This window comes from Trichechus manatus, unplaced genomic scaffold (genome assembly GCF_000243295.1).
Source record: "Trichechus manatus latirostris isolate Lorelei unplaced genomic scaffold, TriManLat1.0 scaffold00004, whole genome shotgun sequence".
NCBI lineage: Eukaryota > Metazoa > Chordata > Mammalia > Sirenia > Trichechidae > Trichechus > Trichechus manatus.
Genome location: NW_004443940.1, coordinates 32,781,564 through 32,798,090, shown reverse-complemented (window position 1 = coordinate 32,798,090; position 16,527 = coordinate 32,781,564). Strand labels below are relative to the sequence as shown.

Here is a 16,527-nt window from a genome sequence, read left to right as displayed (position 1 = left end):
TCACTGTAGGCTTCTTTAACCCTCCTTAATCTTAGAGATCCATTCTCTATTCTATGATCCGAAAGCAGCCTGGTGGCACATTGGCTAAGAGCTCAGCTGCTAACCAAAAGGTCGGCAGTTGGAATCCACCAGTCGCTCCTTGGAAAGCCTCTGGGGCAGTTCTACTCTGTCCTGTAGGGTCACTATGAGCCGGAATTGACCCAACGGCACCTAGCAACAACCACAGTGAGTGTTGTTGTTTTGTTTTGTGCTATTGAGCATAACAGAATGAACTGCTGCCCGGTCCTGCACCATCCTCACAATCGTTATCACGCTGGAGCCCATTGTTGCAGCCACTGTGTCAATCCATCTCATTGACGGCCTTCCTCTTTTTCACTGACCCTCCTCTATACCAAGCATGATGTCCTTCTCCAGAGATTGGGTCCTCCTGATAACAGGTCCTAAGTACGTGAGACGATGTCTCACCATCCTTGCTTCTGAGGAGCCTTTTGACTGTACTTCTTCGAAGACAGATGTGTTCATTCTTCTGGCAGGTCATGGCATAGTCAATATTCTTCGCCAACACCATAATTCAAAGGCATCAATTCTCCTTCGGTCTTCCTTATTCATTTTTCATCTTTCACATGCATATCAGCTGATTGAAAACAACAGGGCTTGGGTCAGGTGCACGTTAGTCCTTAAAGAGACATCTTTGCTTGTTAATACTTTAAAGAGGTCTTTTGCAGCAGATTTGCCCAATGAAATACGTCGTTTGATTTCTTGACTGCTGCTGTGGATCCGAGTAAAACGAAACCCTTGACAACTTCAATCTTTTCTCTGGTTATCATCATGTTGCTTACTGGTCTATTTGTGAGGATTTTTGTTTTCTTTATGCTGAGGTGTAATCCACACTGAAGGCTGTGGTCTTTGTTCTTCATCAGTAAGTGCTTCAAGTCCTCTTCACCTTCAACAAGCAAGGTTGTGTCACCTGCATAACGCAGGTTGTTAGTGAGTCCCTAGTGTGTAGAACCCAGTAAGTATTCAGTGAATGTTAGGCTGGTGGAGGAGATTTTATATAAACTGAGTAGAGTTTGAAGGGCAAGAAATGAGCTCAGAAGAACATTCCAGGGATCAAGATTAGCATGAACAAGGCACAGATATGGGAACATCAGGGGGTGTTTGAAGAATAGCAAGTTTCAGTTTGGCTGAAGTTTAAGACTCGTAGTGGTTTAACGTAAAGGCACTGGATTCTAGGCTCACTCATTCATGCTGCCAACAAATCCTGAGGGCCTAAGATGTGTGGTGTCCTAGGTGCTGGGGATAGAGCAATGAACAGAACAGACAAGTCCTGGCCTTCATGAAGCTTACAATCTACAAGTGAGAACTTCCAGTGTGTTCACTCTTCTCCTGTAGCTTTGATAGTGAAGGGTTTCAGTAGCACCATCATTACCTCTAACACTCCTTGTTTCCTTGTTCTTATACCTTGTCCACCTTGCCAATCTCTAGCACTGGTTAGCCACTGCCACCCCCAATTGTCTTCACAAAAATTAACTGCTTAAAGCAGAGGTATCACCATTCTTGAACTATTACTTCTCTTTTAGTAAGCCAAAATGGCATGAACCTTTTTTCAGAATTTTTTAAAGGAGTCATTTTTTTATTGGCTTCTGTTAAGCTTGTAATCAGTTGAATGCCTAGCTCATTTTCACTTGAGTAGTAATCTCTGTTAACACTTTCTTGAGGACCAGAAAATAAGCAAAAGTAAGGTTAAATATCTTTATTTAAAAACACAAATGGATCAATCATTTATAGCTGTGTGTGTGTGTGTGTGTGTGTGTGTGTGTGTGTGTGTGATTCTGCTATTAACTATTATTAGTCATTTTGGGCCCTCCAGAAAGTTAGCTATCTTGGGCCGTCAAAATATTCTAATCTCTCATATTCATGGAGTATCAATCTCCTCAGATTCCTTCAGTCAGCCTTCTTCATTCTCCACTTTTGTAAGGCACACATGCAAAGGATTCTGGGCTTTAGTTGAGCCCTTCCAAACCTACTGCCATTGACTTGATTCCGATGCATAATGACCCTATAAGACAAGGTAGAACTGCCCCATAGGGCTTCCAAGACTCTAATTTTTACAGGAGCAGACTGCCATATATTTCTCCTGCAGAGCGACTGGTGGGTTCCAACTGCTGACCTTTCAGTTAGCAGCTGAGCGCTTAACCACTGCACCACCAGGGCTCCCTCCTTGAGACCTTACAGGGCCCTTTTTATTCTAGTCGGCCTCACAGCCTCTGCATTGTATCTGAAAATGTTAATTATAGATTGTGTGCTTCTAATCTGGAGAGAATGTGGTGTTTTATGAGTGGTACATTAATTTTATGGTATAGTTTAATGTTTTAATTATTTATATAGGAGAGTAAGTACATACTTCATGACAATGGACCGTACCATTTACCATCAGAAAACGCACTGAAGGAAATGAGTAACCTACTGAAAAGGTGGGGGTGTGGGGAAGAAATCACTCCACATTAAAACACCACCACATCCTTACAGAGCTGCCAAACTACACCACAACTGCCAAGCCACCGAGAATCATGGCGCAGCCAAGTCGACACACAACCTTAACCATCGCACTGGGCGTTTTGGGAAGCAAATGATTTTTGTGTGGTGGACTAAGCATAGTTATATTTATTATTAAAGAATAAAAGTTGAAAGAAGACGGCATAGCGTAGCAACTGTGATGAGAGGTTGAACAATTGAAAACAAAAATAGAAGAAACATCAGCAGTGATGATGTGGTGGTGAAAAGTGGCTGTTTCCAGCGGATGGGGTTGACCCTGTAGGTATTTGATAAATAGGACCCAAACACCCCTATCATCTCACAGACACCACTAGGCCAGACCAAGGCACACCCATCAACGGAATGCTCAAGTCTGCTGTGTGCCTTGCCTCACTCCCTTTGATATGTTCTGACGACAGCACTGTGTCTGTTTACTGAGGAACGTATTTAGTAAAAGAGAAAACCAAGTCTTAGTCATCACAGTTCTTTCTGAGATTATTGCTAGAGCACACTAATGTGCATAATTCAGTTTATAGACTAGAAAAGACCATTTACTGTAATACGTAAAAATCTAGGGGAGAAGTTGCAAAACCAGAACAGAGCTAAGTATATGATCCTAGAGATAGACCAATGGAAACAGCAAAATAAAATTCTGCTACCTCTACAAGAGAAAGCATATAAATACTATTTGAAAGGGGAAGTATAAAATAATATGATTCGGTAGTATAATAATTAACTATGTAAATTAAGTCCACAAAAATCAGAAAGAACAGTTGGTTAGATTCTTTGGAATTGAGTAATAAAGCTGTACTCTGCTTATGGCTAAATTAGTGCCCCTAGGTCATTTAATTTCACTGTAATTTGTAAAGTTCCACAGGTCACTCTAAAATGAAGCCAGGATTAAGAATCACTGAAGTAATGGGACAAGGAACAAATGATATTTTCTCTTATTAGTCGCATTACACCTCAATATGCACCTTGTTGTTGTTAGATGCCACCGAGTCGGTTCCAACTCAAAGCGACCCTATGTACCACAGAACCACATGCACCTTAAGGAAGCAGATTTAACATCTGACAATATTTTTATCATCTTCCTGCCTGCAGATGTTATTTCCACGTTAATTCAACCCATGAACAACAACATTACTTGGAATAAGAACTATTAAGAGCATCCTGCAAAGTTCTCAGCTCAGAGAGAGTGCTCAGTTGACACTTGTTTACACTTGAATACTTTTTATTGCATATTTATCATGCAATTGTAAATACTGCTTATGCTTATGACGCTGATAAAATTGAAACATTAAGAAGTGCCTAAGAAAACCAGTCTGATGCTATAATTACAAAAAATCTGATGAAGCTTTTATAAATTATCATACACTTACGTAAGTCCTTAAAAGACTAAGGGATACCCTTCCCATTAAAAATTTTCTTGAAAGAAATGTGAGCTAAAGCTGACATACCACATATTGTTATCAGTGATACATGATGTTTTAAGTGGTACTAATGTAAAGGACATGGATAATGACAGTGAGGTTGCATATTTTGTGGAGATCATAGAATCTTGAAATAATGATACTTTACACTCTGTTTAATGTAAGTCCTTCTATAAAGAATATACTAACTTCTTAAATTTAATTGGGACATTGTTTGAAAATTTAAAGACAATCAGTCTAAATCACTCTGGTTATGTAGAAACGTACTAGGTGCAAAGCATATCTAGGGGCTTAATCAGACTGAGCTTCATGTATTATGTAGCATGACGCAAGAATTTTCTTCACCTGAGAAGGTTAGGGCTAACAAAAAGTATAAAAAGTTACATTCTGATAGCTGATGATTTGGCTTTAAACAGCAGTTTGTGCCATTAGATAACCTATGATTTGCTATGAGAGTTGATATGGCAAAAAACAAGTACATGAGTCTGGAACAAAAGAGAATAAAGGAAGTCAAAGACTTAAAGAAGAAGTTAAGTTCACAGGACTAATAGCCCACATGAACCACAGCCTCATCTACCCTAAGACCAGAAGATCTAGATGGCGCCCAGCTACCACTACCGACCATTCTGACCAGGGACACAACAGAAGATCCCAGATAGAAAGGGAGAAAAATGTGGAACAAAACTCAAATTCCTAAAAAAGGCCAGACTTACTAGACCAATAGAGACTAGAGGAATCCCCAAGACTATTGCCCTAAGATACCCTTGAACTTGGAACTAAAGCCACTCCCGATGGTCACCTTTAATCCAAACAATAGATTGGCTTGTAAAATAAACAATGTCATCTGTGAATACTGTGCTCCCTTAAATAATCAAGTATACGAGACCAAACAGTCAACACTTACCCTAAGACAAAGATGAGAAGCTCAGGAGGGGCAGGGAAGCTAGATGAATGGAAATGGAACAAAAATAATGGAAACAATGAGAATGTTGACACATTGTGAAAAACGTAACCAGCGTCATGGAACAAGTTGTATAAAAATTGTTAAATGGGAACCTAATTTGCTATGTAAACTTTCACCTAAAACACAATAAAATATTAATAGTAAAAAAAAATCAAGTACATGAATTTTGAAGATTGTTTTTATCAATTGGTAGCTCTATTCTACCTTACTAGAAGGCTAGCAAATAGAGTTGTCAACTATTTCTGATTATGCAAGAAACGCAACTTTGAGCAGAGTATTTGGGGGAAGGCTGAGGTGATGACTCTATAAAAAGATCATGGTAAGTACTTGTAGGGAAATGTGTAGGAAAGAAAAAAACAGCAGACTCTTATGAGAGCAATATTTTAAAATATATTTTAAGTACCAAGATGCATAATTTCAAATAAATCTGAAGCAATAACTGTTTAGGAGTCATAACTGAGTACAAATCCAGTGGTTTCCACTCATTCTTTATTCTTTTATTATTACTTCAGGGTAGATCACTCATAATGATTGTGGCCGATACTTACAGAGTCCTAGCTAGAAATTTTCTTTATATTACTAATACTTTCAGTGGATTCTAATCTAAGTTTTAGTAGCTGATATTACCAGAACATATTAATTAATTATGCCTACTGTTGCTAAATAATAACAAGGGGGGATGAACTCTTGTAATAATATTCTAAAGATCAAAAAGAGGACACCTGTTCCTTATGAGACTGGAGCTTACAAACTTCAGAATGAATCCTCATGCAAATGCCTTGCTCCTATTTCCATCAGGAAGTTGAATGATGGCTCAGATAAACCAAAAAAAGACAAGACTAAGAGAATTCTGGGGGTACTTGGAACTCCAAAATAGGATTTTAGACAACAAATCCTAGCTTTAAATTACACTCAGAGGTTGAGCATTCTCTTCACAACAGCCTTACTTCAGCAGATGTCTTAGTCATCTAGCACTGCTGTAACAGAAATACCACAAGTAGATGGTTTTAACAAAGAGAAATTTATTTCCTTACAGTAAAGTAGGCTAAAAGTCCAAATTCAGGGTGTCAGCTCCAGGGGAAGGCTTTCTCCCTCTGTTGGCCTTCTCATCAATGTTCCCACGGACTAGGAGCTTCTCCGCGCAGGGACCCGGGGTCCAAAGGACATGCTCTTCTCCTGGCACTGCTTTCTAGGTGGTATGAGGTCCCCCGTCTCTCTGCTCACTTCTCTCTTCTATATCTCAAGAGATTGCCTCAGGACACAATCCAATCTTGTAGATTGAGTCCTGCCTTACTAACACAACTGCCACCCATCCTCCCTCATTAACATCATAGAGGCAGGATTTACAATATATAGGAAAATCACAGAATACCAGGAATCATGGCCCAGCCAAACTGATGCACATTTTGGGGGGGACATAATTCAATCCATGACAGCAGGAGTGCATTTTTTATATTTAATATGACATTTCAAAACTGAGAACTGTCTTTCAGGAAGTTTTGTTTTCATTTTGTTTTGTTCTGTTATCAAAGAAAGAATATGTGTGGTATGGTTTTTGCATTGTGTATTTTATTGCAATAGGTACCCTACTACAGCAATAGGCTGTTATGAATGCATATCAATTAGACTGTCATTTAAAACAATAAATATTCTTGAATATTACCATAAGAAAAAACATTTTCTTTGAAGTCTTAACTTAGAATACAGTTGAGACTTCCCTACCTTTGGATGACGTTGGCTCCTCTGAACCTACCGTATAATTTTCCTCTTACATATTTGTAATTAATGGCACAAGTCAAGTACTTTTAATCAAGTATGGAAATATTTTCCTACTTACTTCATTCCTATCCCTGTCATGCCCCCTCCCCACACACCCCCTCTATATCCAACATGTCAGAAGGACACGTGACTGGAGACATTCAGCTCTTCATCAGCTCTGCCAGGAGGTGGAGACGCTGAAATTGATCTTGTGATGACCTAGTGCTATGACCACTAGTCCCCTAGCAAAGATTATTTTTGCATCTATACCAGCATATTATTTAATATTAGAAAGAAGAACTTTTTTGCATGTTATCCTGTAACACATTTACGAAAAGGATCTTATTTTAAATTATTCAATTTTTTCTCTATCTGTAGTGACTGTCTTAAATTCACTGAATAAACCTGAAGGTTTTTAAAAACCAAACGAAAATGAATATATAGCATGCATTAATGGTAAAATATCGGAGTGCTATTGACTAAACAAGACCTAAACCAGGGCACTATTCTACATCACTACAGTCATATTGAATAGTGACTATTATAAAATGAGAAATTGTGTACATCATATGAATGCTATTAATGACAGGACTTATTTTTTATTAAAATAGCAAGAATACAAATAGCTTATATCAGTAAATTACAGTAGTGTTCAGGCTCCAATATCAATATTAAATCAAAGCCTATGGACAGATAAGGTGAAAGATTTAGGAGAATTTAGGGAAGAGGAAGAAAACAACACTGAAACTTGTTTCTCTAGATTACAGAGTTGCCACTGGCAAAAATAAATAAATAAATGTCAATTAGGTTGATTGCAGTACTTTAATTTTTTAAGAATACTTATCAAAAATACAGATTTTTAAATCTTACATTCTTGACAGATATATCATCACCTACCTTCCTAAAAATAGAAGTAAACACAATTGTCAAAAATGTATGTTAATTATTCTTGAGTTTACATTACTATGGATTTAAAAACCCTGACACACTCCTACTTTCTGCTGCACTGAAGTCAGATATGGCATGGAATTTATGTCAGGTTGGTTCCAAAAAGGAATATGGTCCCAGGCCAGTATCGGAGCTGTGCCTGTATTGGCACGATTCTCCAGCCATCAAAGCATAAATCACAGAGAAAAAAATTAACCAACCAATTATTTGAGATACTAAGAAAGGAAAGGAAATCAGTTTTGTAAAAACACTTTTCCCTCTTTTTATAAGGTTCTTTATTTACTCCGGAGAGTTAACATAACACGTTCAATAGTGAAGTAAGCAGATTTCACACTCACTATTACTGTATGGAGAGAAAGAGCCATATGCATTTTTGTTTCTATACGTCATCTCAGCTCACTGCGATATGGCAGTGATTCAGAGGCGTAAAGTTAATAAATACATTTAACATCGTCAAGCATTCAAAAGATAAACGCAATCATATAGCAAAAAAAAAAATTCAGTTTGTAACTTTGAGCTTTCCCAAGGATGTGAAGAATCTTCATGTGTCAGAAATCTCTATAGCAAAGATTCCTACAAAAGAAAAAATTATGCAGATTAATATTTTTAACTCAACTATTTCATCAAGCGTAAAAAAAATTTATTCAGCGCTGCTTTGACAAAATTTAAGATTTATTTCCCCCAGTATCTCTGAAAGGAAACTGATACAATGTATTTTTCACTCGCTAGGAAAAGAAGGAGGTATCATTTATGATCTGTGAGGCAAAGTCATCCCGATTCTCAATCTGATTACCCATCTGTAGGTTACAATGCTCCTTTGTTCGTCCTCCTTCCTGTCCACCCTTCATGTGTTTTTTGCCTATTTTCACCCCTCGCAAAGGGAAAGTGGCAAAGGGGAAAAAGTATAACTCAAATGAGGGTTGTTACTATATAAGTAACAAAACCTTGAAGATTGGAAGGTTTCTGCAGGTGAGATGTTCCCCATTACCATGGAAAAATAATTATAATCTTTAGGAAAATAATATAAACTATTTTTGCTAAAGTTTTCACACACTCTGCAACTTTCACCCTTGCCATGCAAGAAAATAATGTCCCTAAAAAATATTCTTGTCAATAACCGATAACCAGCTTCCCTTGACTTGCTTCCAACTCGTGGTAACCCCATGTGTGCAGAGTAGAACTGCACTCATAGGGTTTTCAAGGCTGTGGCCTTTCAGACACAGATCTCCAGGCCTTTATTCTGAGGCACCTCTGGGTTAGTAGTCAAGCACTTAACGGTTTGCACCACCCAGGGACTCCATTCTTATCTACAGACATTCAGAATTCGTGCTTCAAGAGTACTATGAATACCCTTCAAAAAGAATAGGAGACAGTTCATCAATTCACCTCAATCAACTTGAACTAAAGATCAATTCATCTGATAATTAATTCAACAAATGATACATTCACCAAGAATGTACGTTTATTAAATGCATCACCTTTCATTTAGAAAAAGATAATTTTAATCAGTTTTGAGAATATTTGTATTCTTTTAGGTATCTTTTCCCATTTTGCCTACTTTTGAACATTTGGAGAAAATGGAAAAAGAACCTAAAAGAATATAATTAAGTTAATTAACCTATATTATAACTGTCATAATTTCATACTTCTATTATCAGAAATATATAGTATTTCATTTATTAATCTTTAAATCCATATCTTCAATTATTATTGACTCTATTTTTTTCTTGCATTACATCCTTTTGTGCATTACATGAACTTACTCAACAATTTAACACATATGTTCCATCATATTTGTATAGGCAATAAAAATGATAAAAGCTATAAAGGAAATTACAGGACATTTATTTTTCATTACATATGAATTATAATGGTTGATCACAAAACATAATTGACATAATATCTGACTTATATAACTTTTTTCTTTTTACAAGTAATCATACTCATTACTGAAAACTTGGAAAAAATCAGACGATTTAGAAAAAAGAGCAAAACAATGACTCATAGGTTCACCACCCAAAACCAGCTACTGCTGTATTTGTAGTTATCACACTCCTACTGAAATAGGCCCTCATTCAAAATTACAGTGTATGCAAATTTGTTCAGACAAAAACCTACACGTGAATGTTTGCAGCAACTTTATTCATAAATGCCCAAAACTGGGGCACAGGCTCAGAAACAGAGACTAGAAAAGAAAAAACCCCAAGAAAAGCCTTCTCTTTCTAACCAAAGGACCAAGAAAAGGAAGCTTAGCAGGGTTTGACAAACACTGTGGGGGTTGGCGGAACACAGCAACCCCTACCCTACTCCCTGGGCCTGGAGAGACCACGTGGAGAGCCAGTGCAGGCTGTGCTATGCTTTCCTGCTGGAGTGGTACCAGCAGAGACTGAACTTCCATCTCCCACCTGCTAGTAGCAGTTGTCACTCCATTCTCCCTGCTAATGTGCTGTCAGGGGAGGCCTTGGTGAGAATCTGGATTCCATCCCTCTGCCTGGCCTGGCGGATGGGAGAATGGGGGAGGATTTCAGAGAGGAGGGAGCTGGAGAAAGGAAAATCTTGGGCAGACCTCATAGTGATCCCCACATAAAATTGACCAGAATTAATACAGCAAAAGGTTAGAGAAGTGTACTACAATGTGGAGTCTGTCATGGTTCATACTGAACTCTGGGAAGCACACAAATGAAGCAAATCAGAATAGAATGACAAAGACTACAGAAATTAAATCGTCATTGGAACCACAGGCCACAAAAGTAGATCATAACCTGTATGGTAAACCTAAATAGGATGACTGCCTTTTAAAAAAGAAGATAAAATAGGAACCTGAGTTTCATAACATAATACCCAAATGTCCAAGATACAATAGAAAAACAGTCATCATACTAAGAACCAGGAAAATAATCATCTGAATGAGAAAAGACACCACCAATGAGATGACTCAACTCAATGCTGGAATTATCTGATAAGGATTTTAAAACAGCCATCATAAAAATGCTTCAACAAGCAATTACAAATACCCTTGAAATAACTGTAAAAATACACAATTTCAACAAAAACAATTGAAGATAAGAAAAAAAAAAAAAAACAAGTGGAAATTATAGCACTCAAAAATACAATAACCAAAATAAAAAACTCACTGGATGGGCTCAATAGTAGAATGGAGATTACAGAAGAAAAGAATTGGTGAACTTGAAGATAGAATAGAATTGGAATGCAGAACCCAATTGCAATAAGAGAGAAAACAGACTGAACAAAATAAATGAACGGTGCCTCAAGGAACCACGGAGCAATACAAAATATCTAATATTCATGTCATCAGAATCCCAGAAGGAGAGTAGAAAGAGTACTGGGCTGAAACATGTTCAAAAAATTAATGTTTGAAAATTTCCCAAATTTGGTGAAAGGCATAAACCTACAGATTCAAGAAACTGAGCAAACACAAGCAAAATAAACCTAAAGAAATCAATGCTAAGACATATCAAAATCAAATTTCTGAAAACTAAAACAAACGGAATATCTTGAAAGCAGCTAGAGAGAAACGACACATTACCTACAAAGGACCAATTATTCAAATGACAGTGAATTTCTCATTTGAAATTATGGAGGCCAGAAGGAAGTGGTACAACGTATTTCAAGTGCTGAAAGAATATATGTCAACCCAGAATTCTATATGCAGTGAAAATATCCTTCAGGAATGAAGGTGAAATCAAGACATGAAGAAAAACTAAGAGAATCTATCACCTGCAGACTTATATTTTAAAAAATGACTAGAAGAAATTCTATAATCAGAAAGGAAATGATGATAGAAGTAAATTTGGAATATTAGGAAAGAAGAAAAGAGCAACAGAGTGATCGAAAACAGGAAAGTATAACAGACTATCTTTTACCTTTTGAGTTTTTTAAGTTATGTTTGACATTTGAAGTAAAAATTATACCCTCAATGTATGTAATCAATGTATGTAGAGAAACTTAAGACAATTATAAGAAAGTGGGGAGGATAAAGGGACCTTCATAAATGGAAGTAAAGTTTCTGTAATTTACCCAAAGTGGTAAAATGTCATTACAATAGATTATGATAAATTATGTTTGTCTATTATAATACCCAAAGAAGTCAATAAAAAATGCAAAGATATATACGAAAAAACACTACTGATAAATCAAAATGGAATTCTAAAAAATGTTCAACTCTATGCACATAAATTTGACAAGTTAGATTAAATAGACTAGTTCCTCCAAACTTGCAAACTATTACAAGTCACCCAAACTGAATAGTCTTATAACTAATTAAAGAAATTGAATTCATAGTTTTAAATTTTCCAGAAAAAGGAATCTCCAGGCACAGATGGCTTCACTGGAGAATTCTACTAAACATTTAAAGAAGAATTAGCACCAACTCTACATTATCTCTTCCAGAAAATAGAAGAGGGAACACTTCCTAACTCATTTTATGAGTTCAGCAGTACCAGATCAAAAAAAAAGACTACAGACCAATATTCCTCATTAACATACACACAAAAATCCTAAGGGGAAAAAATGGCAAACTGAATGAGAAATATATAAAAATAACTATACGCAATGATTGAGTGGGGTTTATTTTAGAAATGTTAGGCTGGTTCAACATTTGAAAATCAATCAGTGTAATCTACCATATGAACAGGATAAAAAAGAAAAGACGTGATCATCTTGATTAATGCAGAAAAAGCATCTGAGCAAGTTCAACACCCATTGATGATTAAAAAAAAAAAAACCATCAGCAAAATAGGAACAGAGCGGAAATTTCAAAACTTGATAAAAAGCACCTACAAAAACACATAGCCAACATCATGGTGTAAGACTGAATGCTTTTCCCCTGAGATAAAAAACAAGGCAAAGATGTCCATTCTTACCATTCTTACTCAACATAGTACTAGAAGTCCTAGCAAGCAAAATAAGTTAAGAAAAAGAAATAAAAGTTTTTCAGTTTGGAAAGAAGAAAATAAAACTTTCTCTATGTGCAGATGACACAACTGTCTGCTCAAAAAATCCTAAGGAATCTACCCAAAAACTTGAACTAATAAGTAATTTCAGTAAGGTCACAGGATACAAGATCAACAAACAAAAATCAACTATACATCTATAACAACGAAACTGGGAAGCAAAACTGAAAAAAAAAATTATAACTGCTCCCCAAAAATTAAATTCTTGGATATAAATCTAACATAACATTTACAGGATCTACTTGCTGAAAATTACAAAAAGCTTATTAAAAAAATCAAGGATCTTACTAAATGGAGAGACATTCTGTGTTCATGAATTGGAAGCCTCAATATAGTAAAGATTTTAATTCTCCCCAAACTTATATGTAGGCTTCATGCAATTCCCATGAAAATTCTAGAAATATTTTGTAGATATAAGGTAATCTTATTTTAAAATTTACATGGAAAGGCAAAGGACCTACAATAGCTAAAAACAATTTTGAGGAAAAAAAAAAAGAATAAAATGGGAGAAATTACTCTACCTGATTTTAATACTTATTATGTAGTTCTAACAATCAAGAAAATATGGTATTTTTAGAAAGACAGACACATAAATCGATGGAATAGAATAGAGAACTCAGAAATAGACCTGTATAAACAAAAAAAAAAAACTGCTTTCTTATAAAGATGCAAAACCAATGCAATGGAGCAAGGTTAGTTTTTCCAACAAATGGTGCTGGAGCAATTGAATATCAATAAGAAAAAAAAAAAGAACTTCAATCTGAAGTTCACACTTTAAAAATTAACTGAACATGGATCATGGGTATAAATGTAAAACACAAAACTATAAACCTTTTAGAAAAAGAACATAAAAGAAAATCTTTGGGAAGAGTTCTTGGATACAACACCAAAAAAGCATGATTCATAAAAGAAAAAACTGACAAATTGGACCTCATCAAAATTAAAACTTTTGCTCTACAGAAGACTATTAAGATGATGAAAATGTTCTGAAATTAAATAGTGGTGATAGTTGAACAACTTCGTGAATATACTAAAAATCATCCAGTTGTATACTTTAAAAGAAAATTTTATGGTATGTGAATCATATTTCAATTTTTTAAAATACATAATTTTTTTTAACAAGGGCTCTGTTAAGGGATGAAAAGACAAGCTACAGATCAGGAAAATTTATTTGCAAACAACGTATCAGACAAAGGACTTATACCCAGACTATAAAAAACTCAACAATAAAAAAAACAAACAATTCATCTAAAAAATGGGCAAAAAACCACAAACAGACATTTCATCAAAGAAGTTATATAGAGGGCAATAATACATGAAAAGATATTCAACATCATTAGCCATTAGGTAAATGCAAATTAAAATCACAATGAGATTATTACTCTACACCTATCAGGATGGCTGAAATAAAAAATAGTGATAACACCAAATGCTGGTGAGGATGCGAGAAAACTGGACCACTCCCATACACTGCTGGTGGGAATGCAAAATGATACAGACACTTGGAAAATAGTTCGGCAGTTTCTTAAAAAATTAATCATGCAACTACTATATGACCTGGCAATTGCACTCATGGGCATTTACAGAGAAATGAAGATTTAAGTTCACACAAAAACCTGTATACAGATTTTTACGGCTTTGTTTGTAATATCTAAAAACTGGAAACGACCCAGATGTCCTTCAATGGGTAAACAGTTAAACAAACTGTGATACACCAACAGCATGGAATACTACTCAGCAATAAAAACAAATGAACTATTGATAAACACAACAACTTGGATGGATCTCATAGGCATTATGCTGAGTGAAAACGCCAATTTCAAAAGGTAACATACTGTGTATGATTTCATTTATATAACATTCTCAAAATGGCAGAATTATAGACATGGAGAAGAAAATAGTGTTTGCCAGGGGACAGGGTTAGAGGAGGGGATGGCTGTGACCACGAAGTGGTATCATGAGGAAGCTCATTCCTTGGTGGCAAGGGAGCAGTTCAGTATATGATTGTGGTGTGCCTACTCCCTCCTCTACATTTTTCTGAGGGGAGTTAATGCAATTAGACTAGAGAAAACAATTCGAGACCAATAATAGGAAAAGAAGAAATAAAACTGTTTTTGAAGGTAACATGATAGCGTACCTGGAAAACACTAGGGAATCAATGACAAAGCTTAGTGGAACAACAAAAGAATTTAGCAAGGTAGCAGGATAGAAAATTAAATTGCAAAAATAACATTCATATACACAAATGATAACCAGTTCAAAGACATAATGAATGAGAAAACTCCATTTCCAATAGCAACAACAAAAAATAAAATATTTATGAATAAACTTACTAAGAAATGTTCAAAACCTATATAAAGAAAACCACAAACCATTCCTAAAACACACAAAAGCAAATTTAAACAAACAAAAAGACATTTCTTTTTCTTAGAACATCTCAACATTATAAAGATGTCAGTTCTCCTTAAGTTAATTTATAAATGTAACGTGATCTCCCCACCAAATTTCAACATCCTTTTTTATTTTAATGGAGCTAGACAAACCTACAGTTCATATGGAAAAATAAACACACAAGAAAATATAGGTAAACACTTAAAAGGAAGAGCTCCAAAAGGCACTAGCCCATGGGCGTGCTAGAGCTGGCTCAAGCTGATTGCGAAATATTCAAGAAGTTTGTGAGCTGGTGGTTAACCATTGGTAGCTTGAAATTGGCCCCCATGGAGGTATTTACACTGCAGAAACTGGCAAGTGCTACAAATCAGGGATTCCCCCTCCCCACTTTGGGGAAGCCAGTTTACCAACACACCACTAGACTAGCCATACGAGATTTTAAAAACTACAAAGCCTCTATAATTAAAACAGTGTGGTACTGGCATATGAATAGACAGATCAATGGAATAGAGTAGAAAGTCCAGAAAGAGACTTGAATCACTGGGACAAAGAGTCTTTTTAATAAAGTATATTGGGACAACAGGATAGTCATTTGGAAAAAGAAAAAATTAGATGTATTTCTAACACCATACTCAAACTCTAACTAGATCAGAAATCTAAAGGTAAAAAATAAAACATTATATAAATATTAAAAGAAAACATTGGTGAATTCCGCTACCTGGTTATAGGGAAATATTTTCTAACTATAAATAGAAATCCAAATGCATTAAATATAAACACTACATAAAAATAAAAACATGTACATGGCAAAAACATTATAAGTAAAATCAAAAGACAAATGACAAACTGGGAGAAAGTACTTGCAACATATATTACAGATAAAGAACAAATCTCTCGAATTTATTTTTAAAATTAACTTCAGAAAAAAAAGACCCATCAAAATTTCAACAGCCTTCTTTGCAGAAATGGAAAAGCCAATCCTCAAATTTATATGGAACTGCAAGGGGCCCCAAATAGTCAAATAAACCTGGAAAAAGAAGAAAAAAGTAGGAAGACTCATACTTTCCAAGTTCAAAGAATACTATAAAGCTACAGTAAGCAAGACAGCCTGGTGCTGATATAATGATAGACAATATAGACCAATGGAAGATAACTGAGAGTCCAGAAATAAACTCATAACACTGATGTTCAATTGATTTTCGACAGGGGTGCTAAGTTCATTCAATGGAGAAAGCATAGTCTCTTCAATGAATGATGCCTGGACAACTGGATTACCGCACGCAAAAGAATGAAGTCAGGCTCATACCTCAGACCATATACAAAAATTGACTCAAAATGGATTAACAACCTAAATGTAAAAAACTAAATTCGAGTTGCGGCAAAATGGCACTCTAGGCAGAAGCACCACGCCGTCCCTCCACAGCAAAGATCCGAAAAACTAAGCCTAACAGAGAATACAACAATCCTGAAACCCTAAAACATCAAATGAAGAGATAAAGAACTCAGCCAAGCACCAAATGGAGTG

General features: G+C 35.8%; 1 protein-coding gene across 1 annotated transcript in view; it reads right to left on the bottom strand.

Annotated features, from left to right (window-relative positions):
- Positions 1 to 7,266: 7,266 nt before the first annotated feature.
- TSGA10 (testis specific 10) overlaps positions 7,267 to 16,527 on the bottom strand; it is a 112,566-nt gene continuing 103,305 nt past the window's right edge. The window contains exon 17 of the mRNA XM_023734113.1: positions 7,267 to 8,211. Within this exon, the coding sequence (XP_023589881.1) occupies positions 8,187 to 8,211 (25 nt within the window). The 3' untranslated portion in view covers positions 7,267 to 8,186. The remainder of the gene's footprint in view (positions 8,212 to 16,527) is intronic.